This window comes from Podarcis muralis, chromosome 7 (assembly GCF_964188315.1).
Source record: "Podarcis muralis chromosome 7, rPodMur119.hap1.1, whole genome shotgun sequence".
Taxonomy (NCBI): Eukaryota; Metazoa; Chordata; class Lepidosauria; order Squamata; family Lacertidae; genus Podarcis; species Podarcis muralis.
In genome coordinates, this window is record NC_135661.1 from 70,073,396 (window position 1) to 70,096,741 (window position 23,346).

At 45.8% G+C, this 23,346-nt stretch overlaps 1 protein-coding gene across 3 annotated transcripts in view; it reads right to left on the reverse strand.

Moving 5' to 3' along the window:
• The window catches only part of NKAIN1 (sodium/potassium transporting ATPase interacting 1), a 55,256-nt gene that overhangs the window by 6,921 nt on the left and 24,989 nt on the right, over positions 1-23,346 (reverse strand). For 2 of the 3 annotated variants that reach the window (XM_028742783.2, XM_028742785.2), the window contains exons 2-4: positions 10,631-10,768; positions 8,901-8,981; positions 1,079-1,276 (exon numbers count right to left, since the gene is read on the reverse strand). In XM_028742783.2, coding sequence (XP_028598616.1) covers positions 1,079-1,276; positions 8,901-8,981; positions 10,631-10,768 — 417 coding nt within the window. Of the gene's footprint in view, positions 1-1,002; positions 1,277-8,900; positions 8,982-10,630; positions 10,769-23,346 lie in introns of all 3 variants that reach the window. The other variant, XR_003708116.2, reaches the window with a different exon arrangement.

Consider the following 23,346-nt stretch of genomic DNA (forward strand, 5'->3'; position numbering starts at 1 on the left):
ACTACCGAGAAGGCCCTCTGCCTGGTTCCCTGTAGCTTTGCTTCTCGCAATGAGGGAACCGCCAGAAGGCCCTCGGCGCTGGACCTCAGCGTATTGTTTCGTAAGGGAAACAATATCAATAAAACATCTTCCAGCATAGCTAGCAGTTTGGACTTAACCTCAAGGTTGAGTTCTGGGTCTGTTGCTTTTCATTCTTGCTTTCCATCCTCTAGGACATATGATTTGCTCTCTCAATACCAATAATTTTTGCACTATGTTCATTTCCCTGTGTGTGTTTCCCTGTGTCTTTGACCTCCTTCATTTGTCAAAATAATAATAATAATAATCTTCTTGCCTTTGTGCTATTTCTTTTTAAGGATCTCCTTGCTTGTATTTTAAGGAATGTCAGCTCAGAAGGATGCCCCATGGAATACAGCAGACTTACTCCTAGGTAAGTGTGCAGAGACGACTGCAACCCAATTGTTTATCCCGTAGTCCATTTCTCAACCTTCTGCATCTTTCATTCTAGATAGGATCACTGTTTCTGTTTTTTTTCTCATGCCAGGGATTTAGGAACTGAACTCAACATGACTAATTGGTCTAGAAATGCACTGTCAAGTGTCTGGTGAAGAAATTAATTTTTATTTTGATGATTTTTTTTTCCAATTGGGGGATGGGTGGATAGGGCTTGAAGCCCCTCAAATTTATCTACACCTCCAGACTCACCTTCCCAGACACAGGTTGCTGTTGCTTTTTCATTTCATACGAACTTGCAGGGAGCAAATTGGAGTATGCTAGTAACACAAAGTGCCAGGGAACTGAAATGGAATGCTTGGTTTCTTGGCAGATTTTTTTTTTAAAGTCGAAAGTAAACAAATAAATACAGACATTTTAATATGCTCTTCCTAGCCAGAAGACCTCTCTGGCTCCCCAGACAAAAAGAAAGGAATCAGAAGCAAACCCATTCTATAAATCTAGTGTTTATGGGTGTGAAATTTGTTACACACGAGTGGGCAGAATCACCTTCAGTGTCTCAGTTGTTTTTTAGGGATCAGTGTGGTGGAAGAGTCAGCTGGAGACGGATGCTGGTACCACCTACCGCAAGGAATATCTGCATTGCACTGCTCACCACCTCAATATACTGATAATCAAGCAAGCACCCAGTGACTGTGATGACGTGATGGTCTTCGAGGGCCAGATTGGAGTTCATCACCGGGGTCACCAGGCAACCAGGCCCATTCTCCATCCACCATGAGCGATGCAGCGATGTGTTAAAGGTCATGATGAAGTCTCGGTCCTAAGGAAGCAGGACACAGGAAAGCAAGATAATGATGATGATGATGATGATGATGATGATGATGATGATGATGATAATAATAATAATAATAATTATTATTATTTATTTATACCCACTCTGGGCGGCTTCCAACAGAATATTAAAATACAATAACCTATTAAACATTAAAAGCTTCCCTAAACAGGGCTGCCCTCAGATGTATTTTAAAAGTCTGGTAGTTGTTTTTCTCTTTGACATCTGGTGGGAGGGCATTCCACAGGGCGGGTGCCACTACCGAGAAGGCCCTCTGCCTGGTTCCCTGTAACTTGGCTTCTTGCAGTGAGGGAACCTCCAGAAGGCCCTTAGCACTGGACCTCAGTGTCCGGGCAGAACGATGGGGGTGGAGACGCTCCTTCAGGTATACTGGACCGAGGCCGTTTAGGGCTTTAAAGGTCAGCACCAACACTTTCAATTGTGCTCAGAAACGTACTGGGAGCCAATGTAGGTCTTTCAAGACCAGTGTTATATGGTCTTGGTGGCCACTCCCAGTCACCAGTCTAGCTGCTGCATTCTGGATTAGTTGTAGTTTCCGAGTCACCTTCAAAGGTAGCCCCACGTAGAGTGCATTGCAGTAGTCAAAGCAGGAGATAACTAGAGCACGCACCACTCTGGCGAGGCAGTCCGCAGGCAGATAGGGTCTCACCCTGCGTACCAGATGGAGCTGGTAGACAGCTGCCCTGGACACAGAACTGACCTGTGCCTCCATGGACTGCTGGGAGTCCAAAATGACTCCCAGGCTGCGCAGCTGCTCCTTCGGGGCACAGTTACCCCATTCAGGACTAGGGAGTCCTCCACACCAGTCTGCCCCCTGTCCCTCCAAAACAGTACTTCTCAGTACTCAGACCTCAAAGCAAGGATCTATGCCACTGCCACCTAGAAACCTAAAATTCTATGCATGTGTAGGAAATGTTCTTCCGAGTTGGCGAGACTCATTCGACAATATAAATAAATAGTAGTAGTAATAATAAAAACCCTTGTCAGAGCTTCTGTCCCTCCATCCGCACTAGAACACAATATTGACTGCAGGGCTCTAGTGGCAGAAGGGATTTCTGCCTTGCTTTGTTTACCCGCCAGGACCTTCAATAACCAAGTCAGCCCAGCTTCACAACCAGCCAGCAGAACATATTACGAGACAGCTGCCCCTGTATGGCTGCCTCCTGGCACTGGCCTTTCAGAGGGAGCTTTCGGGGAGAGATGCATTCCATCCATCTGCTGCGATTGTCCCGGAGCATTTAACAAAGGCAAGAGAGGTTCTCATGACAAGCTGTGATTCCCAACTACAGGCTCCAGAAACTCAGATCAAATTGGCATGGCTGAGGTCGTTCTGACTCTCTGGAGCCACAAGGAAAGGTAGCTGGTGGCGGAAGTCATGGAGCGCTGGCAGAAGCATATGGAACAGTTTCCAAGTGCCCACTTACAACACCCAATGCATCACTGCATTCAGCAGTGTTAATTTCTATGGATGCTTTGAGCCTGCCAAAAAAAGAAGAAGCAAAAGCTGAATGTTGCATCAAAATTGTAAATGCATGAATGAATGTGCAAGAGACTATGAATGAAGAGACTATTATTCTCCTTGGGCACATTCTACTACTACTACTACTACTACTACTACTACTGCTACTACTACCAATTACTGTTACTATTGGACGCGAGTGGCACTGTGGTCTAAACCACTGAGCCTCTTGGGCTTGCCAATTGGAAGGTCAGTGGTTCAAATCCGTGCAATGGGGTGAGCTCCCGTTGCTCTGTCCCAGCTCCTGCCAACCTAGCAGTTCGAAAGCACACCTGTGCAAGTAGATAAATAGGTACTGCTGTGGCAGGAAGGTAAATGGCGTTTCTGTGTGCTCTGGTTTCCATCACAGTGTCCCGTTGTGCCAGAAGTGGTTTAGTCATGCTGGCCACATGACCCGGAAAGCTGTCTGTGGACAAACGCCGGCTCCCTCGGCCTGAAAGCGAGATGAGCGCCACAACCCCATAGTCACCTTTGACTGGACTTAACCATCCAGGGGTCCTTTACCTTTTTTACCTAATATTATTACCATTACTATTACTATTATACCCCACCCGGTCAGATGGGGCAGGGAACCCACTGAGTTCTTCCTGGGTTGCAAATATATCCAGTGAATGTTATAATGAACTACTTGCCTTTTGAAAGTGGGAATTGTCACAAAACACTGTAGTGTGGAGTGCTCCTGCTTAGGGTTCCAACCACTCCTGCCCTGTTCCAGAACACTCCATTCCACCCTCACCACCTGCAACATTCAGTCCATATTCCGTGGGCACTGGCTGGCTTGTGGGAGGGTTTTTTCCCACTAGGATTTTTTCTCCAAGCTCTTTTTGTACTTCTGCAAACCCTGATGACACCCCAAACCTGTTGACGAATCACTCCTGACTGTGAATGGTGCTGTTTGGGGATACAGAAGTCTCCAATCTATGGATATATGGTGGTGGTTTCCAACCAGTGCGCTGTGGTACCCTGGGGTGCCTTGAATGATGGCACCCCAAGGTACCATCTGTCCCTGTTTCCCTCTGTCCCTCTTTCCTTCCCTCTCTCCTCTGATGTCCCCTTGTGTCTTTGCCTCTTTGTTGCAGCAGCCCTAGCTACAAGCTCCCCAGGAGAATGGTGCCTCTGGGGCTGGCCAGGGGGTGCTTCCCAGGCCCCTGTGGGTCAGTGTGAGGAGGCACCTCTCTTTGGGGCAAGGGGGGCAGCAACTGCGGCTGCCCAGAGGACTCCCAAGGACAGGGGAGGGGAGAGGAGGCTGAGGGAACACTCCACAAGGAAGGGTCTTCGAGAAAGGGTGAGAGGCTGCCAGCTTTGTAGGCAAGGGTCTCCTGAGCCCCACAGGGGTGCCGCAGAAGGCATGTAGTTGGTTAAGGGAGCCGCAGACTCAAAAAGGTTGAAAACCTCTGATACTGCATATGGGATCTGCTTAACATGTCCACTTCCTTGCACTTCCGGTTAGGACTGGCAATATCCTCCATCGAAAACCCTGAAGAGCTGGTCAGTCCCGAGCTAGATGGACGAAGAGGCCACAGCTTTCCATTCTCCTTTCTATGCTTCCTTTAGAATGAGATGGGCCACAGATTGGATAAACAAAGACACACACAAAAGCCCTCTTTCTTGCCTCCCGCAAGGCCTGGGGCAACTGTGGCTCCCCTGATGGAACCAGGACACAGCCTAAATATTACACACACACACACACACACACACACACACACACGGGAAAGGCTCGTTCTGAAATATGATAGAGACAGTAGTGCCAGTTTTGGGCTTCCTTCCAGGAACGGCTGGCTCTAATCAATATGTCTGGCCTGTTCGGCAAAACAGAATAGAAAAAAGACGACGATTCGACAAAGGGCTTTCGTTTCACTTTCAAGAGCTGCTTTCATCACAGATACAGCTCCAGGACATGCTCCATGTTTGAAATCTCTTCAACAAAGGTGATTGTCCTAAAAGCTACAGTCCTTCTAAAGAGCATATGACACAAGCCGCCCCGCCCCCACAATCCAGAGGTGAACTCATGATTATTTGTGCTCATGATAGCACCAGGCTAGTTCTACATGGTCCTGCTTTCCAAATTGTTGGTGCCTGCAAAGGTTTGGGGGCAGACACCTGCTTGAATTGAAATCAGTGCATGCAGCTTCCTGTTGAAGCCCTGCAACATTTGTTTCAGTGGCAGTGGTGAGTTGCCCCACTTTTCTTGCACTCTAGCGCAAAAAGTGCCCCCTACAGATGGCAGCAATGCAGTAACACTGGAGAAGCACAACAGCACAACTAATGAATGTCTGGATGGTCCAGTATAAATCCATCGCTAATGCACTATTATTATGTCAGTGGTGTGTTGAGGAATACACTGGTCTGGAGGGGTCCAGGGACTCTCAGGAGTAAGATGCTGCTGGGCACATGATAATCAAAAGTGTTCCAAGTGCATCGGGTCACTGCTGCCTCCAGCTCTTGAGGCAGAGCTCAGCCTTCATGGCTAGTAGCCATCAATAGCCCTCTCCTCCATGAATTTGTCCTATCTTCTTTTAAAGCCATTCAAGTTGGTGGCCATCCCTGCCTCCTGTGGCAGGGAGTTCCACAGTTTAACTATGCATTGCATGAAGAAGTATTTTCTTTTATCTGTCCTGAAACTTCCGACAGTCAGCTTCATTGGATGTCCACAAGTTCTGGTCTTCTGAAAGAGGGAGAAGTTTTCTCTCTCTGTGCCATGCCAAATTTTATTAGCTTCTATTGTGTCACCTTTTCTCTAAACCAGGCATGTCCAAAGTTTTGGGGGCCCCCATGGCAGTATATGTCCTAAAAAAAGCTCAACAACTTTGGTTGGCTCTCACGCATGTTCACTTCATCAAATCTGGCCCTCTTTGAAAAAAGTTTGGGCATCCCCACAAGTTTAAACTAAAAAGTCCCCAACATTGCAGCCTTTCTTCATAGGGGAGCCAGTGTGGTGTAGTGGTTAAGAGCGGTAGACTCCTAATCTGGGGAACCGGGTTCGTGTCTCTGCTCCTCCACATGCAGCTGCTGGGTGACCTTGGGCCAGTCACACTTCATTGAAGTCTCTCAGCCCCACTCACCTCACAGAGTGTTTGTTGTGGGGGAGGAAGGGAAAGGAGAATGTTAGCCGCTTTGAGACTCCTTAAAAAGGGAGTGAAAGGCGGGATATCAAATCCAAACTCTTCTTCTTCTTCTTCTTCTTCTTCTTCTTAATGATTTTGGTTCCCCTCAGTGGCGTAGCGTGGGTTGTCAGCACCCGGGGCAAGGCAAGTAATTTGCGCCCCCTAACCCGTGGATTTGCGCCCCCTAACCCGTGGATTTGTGCCCCCTAACCTGTGGATTTGCCCTAACCCCAGATGTTGCGGCCGGTGCGGCCGGCCCCCCCCTGCACCCCCCACGCTACGCCACTGGTTCCCCTTTTCTGAACCTTTTCCAACTCTGCAATGTCCTTTTGAGGCGAGGCAACCAGAACTATACACAGATCCACATTTTTAAGACCTTAAGTCTGCCTTCCCCAACTTGGTGCCTTCCAGAAGTTTGGAACGACAACTCCCATCAGCTGCAACCAGCCGCCACTCCAATCCTGCTGGTGCTTTTGCACCGCACAGCCTCTCTTCCACCTCTTCCTCCTTGTAAGCAACAGCTGCCCATCTTCTGAGAAGATAGTATAGTGTTTCTGTCCCCCTCCACAAAGAGAACTGTTCCTGGGTGTACCTTAGCGGCACAGCAACAGGTTCATCCCCAGCATCTCTAGGTGGGATTGGAAATGTAGCCGGTCCAAAATCCTGGATATTATCTGCTGGTTGGTGCAGGCAATTCTGAGCTGGATTGACCAATGTACTCAGTTTAAGGTAGATTCCTATGCTCTTTTGTTGACTGGGGGCCAATTGCCTCCCTCCCCCTTTTTATATATAATTTTTATCAAATTTTCTGTTTTACAATTTAGAATCTAAATTGACAACCTTAATATACAGTGACTTCCCTTCTTCTCTTTCCATGGTTCATTTTGCATATCATAGATCCCTGCATATTTTATATAAACTAAACCATTCAGTATTCCATTGTTACTTCCATCAAAACTTATTTACACTATTGAATTTATCTTAAGCTGCCAACGTTTTCAAGTGTACACAATTTCCCCCATATATTCAATAAACATTTTCCAATCTTTTTTAAATCAATGCTCTTCTTGTTCTCTTATTCTATAGGTTAGATCCGCAAGCTGCGCATATTCCAACAGTTTAAGTTGCCATTCTGGCCAAATGCCTTTCTGTGTAGCACTTTAACCTGTTTACAAGCACAGAGGAGTGACGTCTGCCACTCCACAAAACATCAACCCTGTTGAAAATGACTTCCTTATGCCAACATTAAGTAGGGCAGATGCAACTGACTGTGTGATTCTGCTAAAGATCTAAAACGCACAACAACATTTAGATATTTTGCCATCTGCTCAGTAACAAACACATTGATCCCCTCAAGGAAGATATTCAGAAGGGCTTCTAAAGATTGATCAGGAAACCATCTTACATCCTCTTATTATGTGACTCTAGAGTGGCTACATGGACAGTATGTCTTACGTGGAACAGTGTGGTGTAGTGATTAGTATTGGATTAGGACCTGGGAGGCCAGGGTTCAAATCCCCACTCAGCCATGAAGCTCATGGGGTAACCTTGGGCCAGTCACTCACTCTCAGCCTAAACTACCTTGCAGGGCTGTTGTGAGGATATAATGAAGAGGAGGACACCAGGCATAGGCAAACTCAGCCCTCCAGATGTTTTGGGACTACAACTCCCATCATCCCTGACCTCTGATCCTGTTAGCTAGGGATGATGGGAGTTGTAGTCCCAAAACATCTGGAGGGCCGAGTTTGCCTGTGCCTGGTGTATACCATCTTGAACTTCTTGGAGGAAAGGTGGGATGAAAATGTAATAATACACAAAATATCTCTGTCCCATCCACACCCAACTTCCAGTGTGACACACTGGGGGTTTGGACTGGGCCCTAAAATTAATGCATGGTATTAAACTAAGTTTTATTCAGAGTAGACCCATTGAAATGAATAAGCATGACTATGTTAGGTCCATTAATTTCATAATTTACTTGCGTCTACTCTGAAGAAAACTTAGTTGAATAAAAATCCATAGCACTAAGGTCCTGCCAGATTTTTCCTCCCTTCCTCCCACTAGCATTCTCATTCCCTTGCAAACCTTCTCAGCTTTCCTCTAGACATGGAGTAATTTGCTAAACAAAAGTGGAAAGTCAGCCGTTCAGTCCCATTCTGCCTTCCTAGTAGAACAGCACGAGTAGACAAGGACAATAGAGATTTTAAAAAAGACTGGGAACCATTTATGTTGTATTTACGGAACCAATGTAAAGAAATGGACTCACTAGTAGGTTTTGACTAAACACTTACAACTAACAAAGTAAATATAGAAGCTATAAAGATGAGGTTAAAATGAGAGGAATATAACAATATTTAATTTAAAGAATATAATATTGAAGCACAGTATTGCAAGCAGGACAAGTTTATATGGGGGAGGAAAAGCCAGAAGGGGAGGTTGAGGGAAGTCATGAGGGGAGAGGGAGAAAGTGGGGAATATAATTTGTTGTTACTTGTTACGATATGATTGTGATAAAAATGTAAAAACCAATAAAATTATTATTTATTTATTTTTTAAAAAGAACCGCATGAGTATTTTAGACTGGGGATTTAACCGTTCTTTCCTTGCAGCATGTTTGCATCCCACTAAAAGAAATCTTGCTCCTTGGGGAGGAAGGTGCACACATTCCAAAAATATAAGAAAGAAACCGCCAAACCCCTCGATTTATATTGCACGGCAACGTTTCGGATTTCCCCGTTGGCCTGACGAGTCGATTCTGCTCGGCTACATCAGCACCAGCGAGAGGAGGAATGAATTTCCCCCAAATGGCCGTGGCACTTTCCTGACATGCAAGCCACCTCCTGAACTCCCATCTCTATTTGACTGAGCAATCGCAGGGCAAAAATGATGGATGGAAAAGCCTTGGGTTGTCAGGCGGATCAGTGGTTCGAGAAGGGCGTGCACTCGGTATGATTACAGAGGTAATTACCTGTGAAAGGTGTCCTACTTCCAGGTAAAAGCAGATGATGAACGCATTCCATCCAACCCAAAGCACGAGCCACACTGCATACTGGAGAGAAGGAGAGAAAGGAGCAGAGTGACAGTTAACAATATACTGTGGGGTGAGCTGCTCTAAAGACATGCTCTGGCTCTCCATCAGTCTGGTTTTTTTGTGTGTGTCTTTTTTCAGGGGGAGCCACCATGGTGTAGTGGTTAGAGCAGGGGTCAGCAAACTTTTTCAGCAGGGGGCCGGTCCACTGTCCCTCAGACCTTGTGAGGGGCCGCACTTTTTTTGGGGGGGGGGGGGAGAACGAATTCCCATGCCCCACAAATAACCCAGAGATGCATTTTAAATAAAAGCACACATTCTACTCATGTAAAAACACACTGATTCCCAAACCATCTGCGGGCTGGATTTAGAAGGCGATTGGGCCGGATCTGGCCCCCGGGCCTTAGGTTGCCTACCCGTGAGTTATAGCAGGGGTCAGCAAACTTTTTCAGCAAGGGGCCAGTCCACTATCCTTCAGACCTTGTGGGGGGCCGGACTATATTTTGGGTGTGTGTGTGAAATGAATGAATTCCCATGCCCCACAAATAACCCAGAGATGCATTTTAAATAAAAGGACACATTCTACTCATGTAAAAACATGCTGATTCCCAGACCGTCCACAGGCCAAATTTAGAAGGCAATTGGGCTGGATCTGGCCCCCGGGCCTTATGTTGCCTACCCATGGGTTAGAGTGTTGAACTGAGTCCTGGGAGACTGGGGTTCTAATCCCCACTCAGCTACAAAGCTCAGTGGGTAATGCTTGGACATTCACTGCCTCTCACCCTAGCCTACTTCACAGGGTTGTAGCAATTGAAGATTGTGAACCTGGATAAGCTCGAGCAAGCCAGACTTCATCCGTTAATGAACATCTGCCCCAGCCTTGTGTCGTAAGATCCAATGACCTTTCTTCCCTTCAAATCCCCACACAGATTATGTTTCTCATGAAGCGGCTATTGGCAAGCTTAAATATTTACCCTGTTCCTTCCCTCAGGATCCATTGGTACTTGGAACCAGAACTCAGTGAGACTTTCTCTGGAGAGGAGAAACACATTTGTGTGGCTGTCCTCAGCACAGATCATGGGGAGACAGCACACCCTAAGGACAAATCTGCAAGGATTTACTTCAGCTTGAATAGTGAAAACTGCAACCCCAACTTTTGATTTCTCAGCTTTCTGGTCTGGTGGGAGCTGGAGTCAAAACCACTCTGAGGTTGTTGTTGTTGTCAAAACCACTCTGAGGTGGTGGTTCTTGTTGTTTTACAGTCAGGAGATTACCTCGGGTTGAATACGCTTCGAGTTGAGCGCGTTCGAGTTGCACTTCTCGGCAACTCGGAAGTAACGGAGTGCATTACTTCCGGGTTTCGCCGCTTGCACATGCGCAGACGCTCAAAATGATGTCACACGCATGCGCAGAAGCGGCAAAAAGTGACGCGTGCGTGCGTGCGCAGACGTGCCGTCACTACTTACGTTTACTTCTAGGTGCAAACGGGGCTCCGGAACAGATCCCGTTCGTATCTAGAGGTACCACTGTATATATTTATTTCATAAAATGTATGCAACACCTGGAGGGCCACATATTCCCCATCCCTGTTGCTGGGGCTGTTGGAAGTCCAAACAACATCAGCGGGAGGGGTTCCAAAATGGCTATTCCTGGCTATCCATTGTACTTACCAGTATGAGGTATTTGGATCTGTACTGAATGGTGCCAAAGACGCCCAGGATGACAGCCATGATGTGTAAAAAATTAGCCAGGATGGGCACCCACTGGTAACCCAGAAAGTCGAATATTTGCCTCTCCAGGGCTGCGATCTGTAAGAGAGGGAGAGGGGAAGGGTGAGGACAGAGCAGAGGCTTACTCATTCTGTGGCATCTCTCAGAACATGCCCCTACCACATACACACACCAAAAAAAAAAGTAGCCAAGTTACAGGCACATAATTAATGAGAAATCCCACAGACTATTAGTTACAGACAGAGATGTTGGAGTGATTCATTGGCCAGTGTCGAGCAAATACATCACAGCGCAAGAGGATTCATTAGGAATAATCACGGTCTGAAGGGAGGTGTGAGCACAGGAAAGATATAAAAGGGTAAGTAAGATCAAAAGATGAGGGAAGCACTCCAATTACATGGGGAGGAAGGGAAGGAAACAGGGAGCTAATGCTTTGTATCTCTTGTGGAAACCCCCCCCCCCACCTTAGCAAACGGCTTCAGAAAGCAACAGGGGATATGGCCAAATGAATTTCTGTCATGACAAATGTAAGGTTCTGCACTTAGGCAGGAAGAAGCAGCTGGAAAAATATAAGATGAAGGACACCTGTCTTGCCAGTAGTACATGTGAACAGAATCTCGGGGTCTTAGCAGACCACAGACTTAACGTGAGTCAACAGTGTGATGCAGCAATGGTGCGTACTGAAGGGGTGTGGTCAGGACCAAATGTCACACAACATAATACAGTGGTACCTTGGGTTACAAATGCTGCAGGTTACAGACTCCGCTAACCCAGAAATAGTACCTTGGGTTAAGAACTTTGCTTCAGGATAAGAACAAAAATTGCACGGCGGCGGTAGCGGGAGGCTCCATTAGCTAAAGTGGTCCTTCAGGTTAAGAACAGTTTCAGGTTAAGAACGGACCTCCAGAACGAATTAAGTTCTTAACCCAAGGTACCACTGTACTCACTTCTTTCAAAGACGGCATGGCAAGTTAGCTCAAAGCAGATGATAGCAGAGGTTCAATATTTATTTAGTTAACTTGCTCCACTGAACATTTTCACAAATTATCTGTCTTACTGAATAAGATAGAACAGGTTGCATCTGCACCGGATTTGAAATTATTATTTTTTACTTCTGGAAGTGTTTTCACTTATGGAATTGTTTTCACTTACGAAATTGCTTTTAGTTGTATATGATATCATCTTGATACATGAAATTATGCTATTGTTTTTATTGCTGATCCTTTTATTGTGATATCACTCTGAGATATGAAAAGTGAATCACAAATGTAATTATATAAATAACTGAAGTCCAATTTTCTAGTCCTTCATTACAGAGGAAGAACATTACAGAGGAAGAACTAGAGGGCTGACCTTTATTATCCATAAAAGAGGAATACGTCAAAACCCAAAATCTATCACATTGCATCACCTCTACAACCTACCCTGCTTCTTAATTGCATGGATTTCCAAGCCAGCTAACAATACGATAAAACCATCAATATAAAATGAGCAAGCAAACCAAGAACAAAAACTCAATTCTACTTAAGTATCACACACCAAACCCCATTTAAAAGCCAGAATCCCTAATTCAGCCACTGGATGGCCTGGGACCAGTCAATGTCCCTCAGCCTAACCCACCTCACAGGTTTGTTGTGATGATAAAAGGTGGAGGGGGAGAAATATGCAAGGCCACCTTGAGCTACAAGGAAAAGAAAAGCAACAGAAAAGAAGCCTGACAGATGGACAAAAGGGAGGGTTTTCAAAGACAAGGTGCCAAGACTGAAAGGTTGCCACCTGCTTCACTTGAGAAGGTGGGACAACCACGAGCAAGGCCTCCAACACAAGCAAGATGTTTTTGAGGTCCACCAAGGAAGAGATGCTTCAGGCAAAACAAGTCACCAGAGGCCACCCCAGGTCTCAGGTTTGGGTCCTGAAATCTCAGTGTCTCGGATGCTCCTGACCTGACAACCCTAGGTACAATAATATATTTTAATAATTAAAAAAAACCTGTGATCTAGTCAATGAACCAACTCTATACTATTTTATGATGGCAGAGACAAAACTGTCTATCTCCTAAGCTGGGGACCATTGCAGGTCTGTGGGTTGTATCTGCTCCCATCATACAAGGAAAAGCAAGTTGAAAATTACATTAAAGAGTTTTATTCCAAAAGCTCCGAATGGCTGTGGAGAGGGTGGGGGCATCTGGCGTGGAGGTCTGTGTTCAATAGGGCCATTAAGAACCTAATTAGCCTAATCTGGAAGGTGAAGCCGCCTGCACCAGTGATTTATGGCCACTTGTCAAGCTGCTCTCCAGAGGATGGTTGGGTTAGAGGGGAGGGAGGGAGGGTACATGGAAGATTCTGGTTGTCAAAGTGGCTTAATGCAGCGGGCTGTGATGAGCAGATGACAAGGACCCAAGAATTCCCTTTCTATTTATGGGCAATAATTTTAAGAAGTATCAAAAGAACTAGTAATATACAGAAAATTAAGGGTTGCATCCACTGCGGTGCCAACTGGGTTCTGCTGGCACAATGAGACTTCCGTTTCCTCACCTCCCTGTGCAACCCCCAAAACTGCTGCAGAGGGTCCCCAAACCCTCCAGACATGATTTTGATGGTGTAATGGAGGGGGTGTCCTGGCAGACATAGGATAGGAAGTTCAGTTGAGCCCACAGAAGTCCTTTGCACCATTGCTGGATATGGTCAAGCACTACGTTTGTCTGATAACAGCAGCCAGGTCACTTATCCTTTCTAAAGTCTAGGCTGCCGCTAGAGAGCAATGTATCTGCTGTCTGCCTTCCAGATTTCACATCGACTGCCTGTGTCAGGGCTGAGTCCGGAGTCAGGAATGAAGAGCTAAGTCAGCACCAAAAGGGAAAACGGCAAGGTAAGGTCAAGGTGCACGCCAGACAAGGCCAGCACTAGACTTCAGGAGGCCCACGCCATGGTGTTTGTTCTGCCCGCTTCCCAACCAGGTCAGGTATAGTCCTACCTGGACAATGGAATTATAAAATCAATACATTTCAACGTTCTGTGGGCCAGGGCATTACATGTTGAGTAGCTTAAGATGGCGGCCAGTCACCAAGGATGGGAGCTGAACTTGGCTCCCCTTAAAAAATGGCACTGTTGCCCACTGCTGAAAAGCATCCATGACCCTGGCCGAGAGGGCACTAGATTGGGCCTGTCAGCTACCCAAGTTGGCTAACCGTTGGTGTGGAGCCATTAAGTCAGAACCAAGGACAGTGGAACACACCAGAAATCAGGAAGGCCTTGTTACTCAGGTGAGGCTAAATTAAAACAGGAAGCCCTCTTAATGCTCCTTCCTGTCCAGAAGGACCCAGGAGGTCTGGTAGGTCCATGACCTGACGGCACTTCACTGAGAAGCTGTCTCCTGCAGTTCAAAGGTTCGTCAAACAGTTCAACTGTCCACAGATTCTAGCAGTTCCTGACTGCAGACTTCCTTTGATATACAGTGGTACCTCGGGCTACATACACTTCAGGTTACATTCGGTTCAGGTTACAGACTCCACTAACCCAGAAATATTACCTCAGGTTAAGAACTTTGCTTCAGGATGAGAACAAAAATTGTGCTCCGGCGGCATGGCAGCAGCAGGAGGCCCCATTAGCTAAAGTGGAGCTTCAGGTTAAGAACAGTTTTAGGTTAAGTACGGACCTCCAGAACGAATTAAGTACTTAACCAGTGGTACCTCTGGATATGAACAGGATCCGTTCCGGAACCTCGTTCACATCCTGAAGTAAATGCAACCCGCGTCTGCGCGTGCATGGCTCGCGATTTGCCACTTCCGCGCATGCGCGTGACGTCATTTTGACCGTCTGCGCATGCGCGAGCGGCGAAACCTGGAAGTAACGCGTTCCGTTACTTCTGGGTCACAGAGGAGTGCAACCCGAAAGCACTCAACCTGAAGCAACTTCAACCCAAGGTATGACTGTGCAGCTTTGTACCGGTGGGCTTGTATTAGGACTCACTGCTGATGATCCACAGATGTCGCCTTGTGTCACCATCATCCTGTTACAAACTTTCATCTACCCATGGTCTGATAACTAGATACAAATAAACGAATCTGATCTACTAGGTTACAATGTTTGTCTTTATAAGAACCATTGCTCAGTTGAGCCACAATCACACCATGCATTTTAAAGCACTCTGATACCACTTGGAGCAGTTGCAGCTTCCCCACAAAGAATCCTGGAAACTGTAGTTGTTAAGGGTGCTGAAAACTGTTAGGAGACCCATATTCCCTTCACAGAACTACAATTCCCAGAGTTCCCTGGGAACAGGGATTGATTGCTAAACCACCCTGGGAATTGTAACTCTGGGAAGTGAATAGGGGCCTCCCAACTCTCAGCACTCTGAACAAACTACAGCTCCCAGAATTCTTTAGGGGAAGTCATGATTTTTTTTAAAGTGGCATCATAGTGCTTTAAATGTATGATGTGACTGTGGCCTTAGTCTATCAATGTTTACATTTATATCTTGCCTTTTTCCCATAGTGGATGTCTGTGGGGTTCCCATTGAGGTGTTGACCAGACCCACTTAGCTTCAGCAAGATGGCTGTGTCATTGTCCTTTAGATCACACACTGGGACAAGCTTAATACAGCCTTTAGGACAGGAGGGAGTAGAAAGTGGATCAGAATCTCCTGGTACAGCTCTGTGTAGTTTGCAGTACATAGTCAAGAGCTTGTTGTTAAACAGCAGCAACGATAAAAAGCTTCCACCCTCCTTCCTAAATTAGCCTGCTGGAAAAAACATGGAGGGGAAAAACAGGAGTGGATTTCTGTAAAAGAGAACTATAAGCTTGGTTATGGGACTGAAAACTAACTCCTGTGTTGAACATGAGCTCTCACAGATGCCATTCTGTACTTCTCTCATCCTCCTCTCTTTCTCTCTCATCCCTCAAGCAACTATTGTGCAGCTGGCTTTGGTTGATAGAACCTGAAATTCTAGGGTGAGGGGAGCAAAACCTGCAAGGCCTGAAGTCTGCCTTTCATTGTTTAAGGATGTTGAAATAGACCCGGAGCTTACAACTTCGTAATTCACAATTTCATAAACTAGCAGTTAGCTTGTTTCTGTGCTTTGAAGGCATTTCAGGTCCCTGCAAGTTGACAGCTGATTGCTAAATGTTCCAGAGAGGAGCAGCTTAGCAGCTCTGCTTGGTATAAATCATTGGTACCAGTATGAAGACGGGGAGGTCAAGACAGATCTGAGTGAGTGCACGATACAGTGGCTTCTACACCTGTCTAATGGGTTGCCCAGGCAGGCAGAAGCTCAGCTCAAACCACAGACTGAAAGAATGCAATAAGCTCTGAAGTTAAGAGGTGTGTGTGTGTGTATGTGTTTGTGTGTGTACATAAGTGTTCTGCTAGATCAAAGCCATTACTACAACAAACCAGCTTCAGTTTCTGCTTACGACAGTACAAAATGGCCATATAAACAATAATTAGCAGAGTCCTGAGATAACATAGTATTGGCAGTGGGAACGGGGGAGAGTTGTAAACTACAGAAACAGAAACCAAGGGACTTTTAAAACAGTTGTTCACTGCTGGGATGCTTTGCCAATGCATTTCCATAATTTGATTTCCCATCACACCAGTTCTCAGTGTTTGAAGACTGGAAGCAACATACATGAATGGAGCCCATTGGGAGGGAAAATGTTAGAGGCAACGCTAGATCCATGGCGTATGGTGATCCAGTGACTTTCTACATTCTGGGTTGGACACAAAGATTCCCTTCTCCTAATTGAAAAAGGCCTCCTGTCAGATGAAGGGAACCCTCAAATTGCAGGACTCTGTTCTCGTATTTATGAGAGTACTCCGAGAACAATGCTACTACAGATGAGCAGTGGAGAAAGAAGATGTGGACATCTCTACTGTAGGGTTAAGGAACCTAGTGTTTGCCCTCCAGATGTTTCTGGACTTCAACTCCCAGCAGCCCAGCCAGCATGGCCAATGATTAGGAATTATGGGAGTTGCAGCCCAACAGCATGTTGACTCCCTGGTGCTGCTCTACAGTTTACCTAACCTGTGTGATTCTCAAGTCATAAGCCTGCCTTTGCATAACAGGCATACATAGGCCTTTGATGGAAGAGCAGCAGCTCACTGGTACAGTACATGTTTTGCATGCTAAACCCATACATGACCCAGTCCCTGGCATGCCCAGGGATAGCTGAGAAAGACGCCCGTCTGAAACCCTAAGCTTCTGCCAGTCAAAGCCCTTGATGCTGCAATACAGTCAACCAGCCACTTTGTCTAAAACTCCAAGTCCATTTGTTATTCCATGTCCATGCTATCGCTACTGCTCAGCACCAGAGCAACCTTGAGATTAATTGCACCCCAATGGACTATTATCCTTGAGCTGTGCTATTTCATTTGCCATATGCCTTGGGCTCGGTGGGGGATTTCATTTAATTAAACTGCACTGGAACTGACATTTCCAAAGCAACAAACCTTCTGGAGCCACCAAAGAGATGCCATGTGCAGTCTCACCCTCCCAAAACTCTGCTCAACAGGGGTGGCATTAACCCTCAAACTGCCTCACCAGAGCCCAGCAATCTAACAGGAAGGAAGTTCACTAATAAGAGATGGAATATGACGATATGCAAGCCCAGCCCTTACCCAGTCCTATTCAATGTATAAATGAGGCTGTTGAGCAAAATGATATGATTTGAAGTGAGTTACCATTCCTGTGCTGATACATTGCTTTCCTCCTGAAACATCAGTGTCGCAGTCTTGGTTCCAGTTCTAAAGCAGCCTTCCCCAACTTGGTGCCCTCCAGATGTTTTGGACTACAACTGCTATCACCCCTGACCATTGGACGTGCTGGTGAGGGCTGATGGGAATCATAGTCCAGGGCCTCAACCTGTGGGTCCCCAAATGTTGTTGGACTACAACTCCCAACATCCCTGAGCTCTGGCCTTGCTAGCTAGGGGTGATGGGAGTTGTAGTTCAACAACATCTGGGGACCCAAAGGTTGAGAAAGGCTGGTCCAGGCCATCTGGAGGTCTACAGGTTGGTAAGATGATGAAAGCTGAACCCAAAACAAAGATCATCAGGTCTTATGACAGGAGGCTAGGACTGATATTCATTTATTGACTTGGTTTGGCTTCTTTGAGTTCATCTAACTTCACAATCTGGGGTTGCTGCTAGGGATGAGCAAATCAGTTTTATAATTCTACTTTCACACTGATGTGAACTCTCTCAGCTTTACCACTTTTCACTAATGTTTTGTAAACGCATTTATTACATCTGCATATGATCACTTCATTCAGTACGCTAGATGCCACTGTTGTGCATTCTGTGAAACACTGAATGTACATCACAATATTCAGATGCCCCTTTGCTTATTTTTAATACATTGCGACCCACGCTGGGAACTGTTTAACTGAGCACTTGGAAATAAACAAAGAGTAACAGTTCGATGTTCTAATCTGGCTGATATAGGCTTCCCTTTGTCAGCCTTTATAGAGGAGGTGGTATTCAGGAACCTCCATCAATTGAGGGGGTGAAACTGACCGGAATTCTGCTTTTGGCCAAACCTCTCTGTGACACCCCGAAGAAAATAGGAGATCAGGCAAAACCCTTCACCACTCTTTTGAGTCCCTGTTAGTCAATGCCCCCCAGCTAAATATATGATGCTGATGCAAAAATACTTTGGATATTGCTGTTATTATGACACAATTAAAAGGCTGGGGGCTTCATTGTCACCCAAGCAAAGGGAGAGTCCACGCTTGTACACATGCTGCAAACCAGTTTTCTCAAAGCAGGAAATTAGGTTTGTCTGGCATGATTTGTTCTTAATAAATCTATGCTGGCTACTGATAATAATCCCTCTGTTTCCGCAGGGCGATTACCAGTTAATTGTTTTTATTTGCACTATCATTTTTGCAAGGGGGTGTCATACAGCTGGTTCGTACATGGCGTTAAACGATCGTTTAATATAAACTATGCTTTAAGCAAGCACGAGCTCTCTGCTTCTCCCCTGGCTCTTGACCGTATCATGCAAGAGAGGAGAGGTGAAGCTCCTGTTTTGCATTCAGAAGGTCCCCGGTTCAGTGCCTGCCATCTCCAGGTAAGACTGGGAAAACCCTGGTGAGCTTCTGTGACTCCTGAGCCAGAAGCCACCTAGAGTGGCTGGGGCAATCCAGTCAGATAGGCGGGGTATAAATAAATTAATTACTATTGTTATTATGGAATAGGAGATCACTGTTTTCATGGGAGAAATGTTGGGAGGGTATGGAGCTTGCTGCCAGTCAGCATATATAATATTGTACTAAATGGTCATGAGTGGAAGACACACTTGCCTTATGCCGGAAAGACCCACCCAGAAGATGCAAACGGATTGCTTAATTTGATTTAAATTAAGGTGTCTATATTTCCTGATTATCGCTTTCTTTAGTAACTGCACTTAAGCCGCTGACAATTAAGCTTCCCTTAACTTGCAGGTGACGTTTATTCATGCATGAATACTAATGTGCTCATGCATTAATGCAACGGGTGCTAGACAAGCAAGCAGCAAGGATGCTCCCCTCTTTCACCTTGAGGCCTCAAATTGAACATATGAAGCTATGTTATACACTGAGGTCCATTTTTATCTATTCATGACGGGCAAGTAGATCTCCAAGGACTTTCTGAGCCCTGCTACCTGTGACCCTTTGCTCAGGGACAGGCCACCTATGGCTCTCCAGTGTTGGATTACAACTCCTATCAGCCCCAGCCAGCATGGCCAATGGGAGTTGTGCAAGGGCTGCCAACATAGCATTAGTGTGCCTACCAGCACCTCCTATGGTGCAAGCAAACAGTCTCTTTCGATATCCCTTCAGAAATCCATGGTGCCCAAGAGACTGAATGCTCTTCTTAGCTCCCATCTGCACTGGTTCAGCCTCTCCCGCATTGAACACGTGCCCCTAAAGCAAGCCCACATCGTTTTGTGGTTCTGCCATGTGATAGCCATTTTGTGGTATGTCACACACACACACGTCAGCCATTTTGTGCTGTACCACAGCCTATGCTGGGTTGGCAAACCTCCCACCCTCGCCTCAGCAATCCCACAGCACTTCCCACAACAGTTGGCTATGGCAAAGTTAAAAACCAATTACTTGATTAAGGTAATTAAAATTTATGCTCTAATTAATCTTGTCAATGGAGGTGTGGATTTTTTTTTTAACCACGTCCTTTAAATATCACAACCTATAATATATATTTAAAAACAACTACTACTACTACTACTGGTAACAGGCACCACTTCAGAAGAGGTATTCTATGCTGTGTGAGAGAAAATGTGTTCCACTTTAAGGCCACCTCCACACTATATATTTAAAGCACTATGATACCACTTTAAACACTAACAATTTACACCAAAGAATTCTGGGAGCTGTAGTTTAAGAGAGTTATTGGGAGACCCCCTCGTCCCTTCACAGCGCCACAATTCTCAAGAGTGCATTAGCAATCAATCCCTCTTCACAAGGAACTCTGGGAACTGTAATTCTGTGAGGGGAATAGAGGTCTCCTAACAGCTCTAAGCACCCGTAACAAACTACAGCTCCCAGAATTCTTTGGAGGAAGCCATGACTGTTTAAAGTACCGTATTTTTCTGTGTATAACATTCCCCCATGTATAAGATGCCCCCTATTTTTGGGCACTCCAAATTTTAAAAATGGGGGGGAGATTGCCCGGAGTTGTTGAGTTTTTTTAGGGGGGAATGCAGAAATTTGCTCACCCACATGAGCTGTGCTGCCACTAGCACCCATCGCAATAGCTGCTTATCATCTGGCCACTCGCCGGCAGAAGCAGCCAATCACCCGCCAAATTACTGCAGCAACAGCCAATCAAACCAGCCCTTGATGCAGTCACCAATAACACGCCCAATAGCCACTGACAATCTCCGGCTCATGGCAGTAGCCAATCACACGTGTCCCCTATGCACTATCCCGTGTATAAGATGACCCCAATTTTTTTACCTTCTTTCTAAATAAAGAAAACCTCGTCTTATACATGGAAAAGTACGGTAGTGCTTTAAGTGCTTTAAATGAATGGTGTGACTGCAGTTGTAAGCCTCAATCCTATAACCCACCTTGTTCCTATCGATTTATTCATAAAGATATTTGTATACGACCAAGTCATAAAAGATTTGTCAGAGCAGGGGTTTTTTCACTAGTAGGAACATAAAACCATACAATAAAAACCATTAAAGAAGGGTTTTTTTTGGGGGGGGGGGGAACATCAATTAACTGCTGTGGAAATAAATGAAATGTGTGTGTATTGGCGGGGGGCACATTCTGTGGAAAAAACAAAGCCTTGGGGGGTGGGGGTGGGAGGGAATTCCTGCTTGGGAAGTTGTCCACTGTCACCACCCCTTCACTGCGCCTGACGATAGTGACCCGTGGTACCAGCAAGCGTGTGTACACACATATGCACTTGACATCGACGTGCAGACAAAAGCCCTTTGTGTGCTCGAAGAAGTGGGCTGCAGCCTACACACTCCAAGTATAATGATCAAAGGGCTCCCGGCTCCCCCTGCCCCAGCCAGGTCTGCAGAGGATCCGTGCCCTCTCCGCTGCCTTTTGTTCGCCTCTTTGAATTAAATATAATTAGCTGCTGCAGCCTGCAGAAAGATATTCGGTTTGTATTTGCACAGGGAGATTCTTACTGATCCAGCCCTCCCTCCTTCCCTCTGAAGTAAGATGGTGTGTGTGTGTGTGTGTGTGTGTGTGTGTGTGTGTGTGTGTGTGTATTCAGCCTGCTTTTCTTCCACAAAACTTTGGCGAGGTCTGCCCCTATCTGTCCTTAAGAACATAGGAAGATGCCTGGCATTGAGTCAGACCATTCGTGCATGCAGCTTAGTGTTGTCTATGCCAGTGGTCTCCAACTGGTCCATTCTCAAGATGCACCTCTGACTCACAATCTACAAAGTGGGACTCCCTTTTCACATTTCAGTTTATACTTACCGTATTTTTCTGTGTATAACACGCCCCCCATGTATACGACACCCCCTATTTTGGGGGACTCCAAATTTAGAAAATGGCGGGAGATTGCCCAGAGTTGTTGAGCTTTTGGGGGGTGGGACACAGAGCTGTTCAGCTTTTTTTTAGGGGAGATCGCATGCATCGGAAAAGCCACCTATCGTATGTCCCCTCGCCGACAGAAGACGCCAATCGCCCGCCCAATTGCCGCAGTGACAGCCAATCAACATCAGCCCCAATAACATGCCCAATAGCCACTGAAAATCTCCGGCTTGCGACAGCAACCAATCCCACGCCTCCCCCCCCCATGCACTATCCATGTGTAAGACAACCCCCAATTTTTAACATAATTTTAAAAGAAAACAGCCTTGTCTTATACACTGAAAAGTATGGTCTTATACACTGAAAAGTACAGTAATAATGCTAGTAAGGCACACTGTTAATCCTAAAACAGCAATTCACAGAGCAGTGTACCTTAGGCGTTACTACTAAACCAAAAGGAGCTGTTATACACTTAGCAGACCGGGTGAAAAGCCACTGGAAACTGGTGGTTTTGCCTTCTGGAAGAAGTCTTTAAAGCCATAGAAATAGACTAGAAAGTGCCCTTGCTACATACAGAGCTATGCCTTTAGTGAGGCATCGATACAGGAACGTGGGGCATGTGGTTGGCCAGAAATAAGCATTTTATTTTTTTAAATGCCATATTGTAGCACTCAAGGAAAACAATAAAATTAGTGTTTCGCCAGAACACGTCATAACCCAGACATCACATGTAGTTCTTCTCCTTTGGTCTAATCAGCTTTAGCTGGAATCCAAGATGGCAGCAAAAACTGCGCTGCAACCCACCTGCTGTAGCTTTGCTACCCGCTTGTGTGTCCCAAACAACTGATTGAAGACTTCTGGTCTACACCAATTAGCAGTGGCTCTACAGGATTCCAGACAATATTCTCTCCCAGCCCCACCTGGAGATGCCTGGGATTGAACTTGGGACCTTCAGCACACACACATGGGATCTTCAGCACGTTTTTTAGTGAGTATTTGTTCTAATTTGTTAGCGGGGAGGTTATACAACAATGAGCATTCATTCTTACTTGCCTGCAAGGTATTTATACATTTTCCCATTAGTTATCCCACCTGTTTCAAAGCATTTCCCTGTCACTTTCCTAACTGCAGAAAGTCTGTCTGCTTTTAAAGTGGACTTTTAAAAAAGAAGAAGCAATTTGATCCACCTTAACTGCACAAATCTAAATTGCCTAGTATAAACTTGAATCCCTCCCACTATTTACTGACACATCTGGAGACACCCGATACCATTAGGACCCATCGGAGCATCTCTGAGTAAGCAGAGCCCCGTGACATGCATTCCCACCTCACAAGCCTTGGGAAGATGAAAAGCTTTGCTGTTTGGCCCGTCACACTGAAGATCAGCTTTTGCACGGCTCATTGGACAGTGCTGGAGGCAAGTGCTGGCTAAAGGGATGTGTTTATCTCAGCTCACAACTATCTAAGCTTGTTTTAGAAGCTGGTTGTGAGGAGAGAGAGGGAAAGCTGTTAAATATGGACAATATTTGCCCTTCTCTGGATAGACATACACACACACTGGTAAGCTTCTGGTGTGTTTGTTGCTGTTCAGGTGAGGTTATCAAGATGAGTGATGGGGGTAGGGAGAGAAATCTGCAGGAGAAATTTCACTCTCAA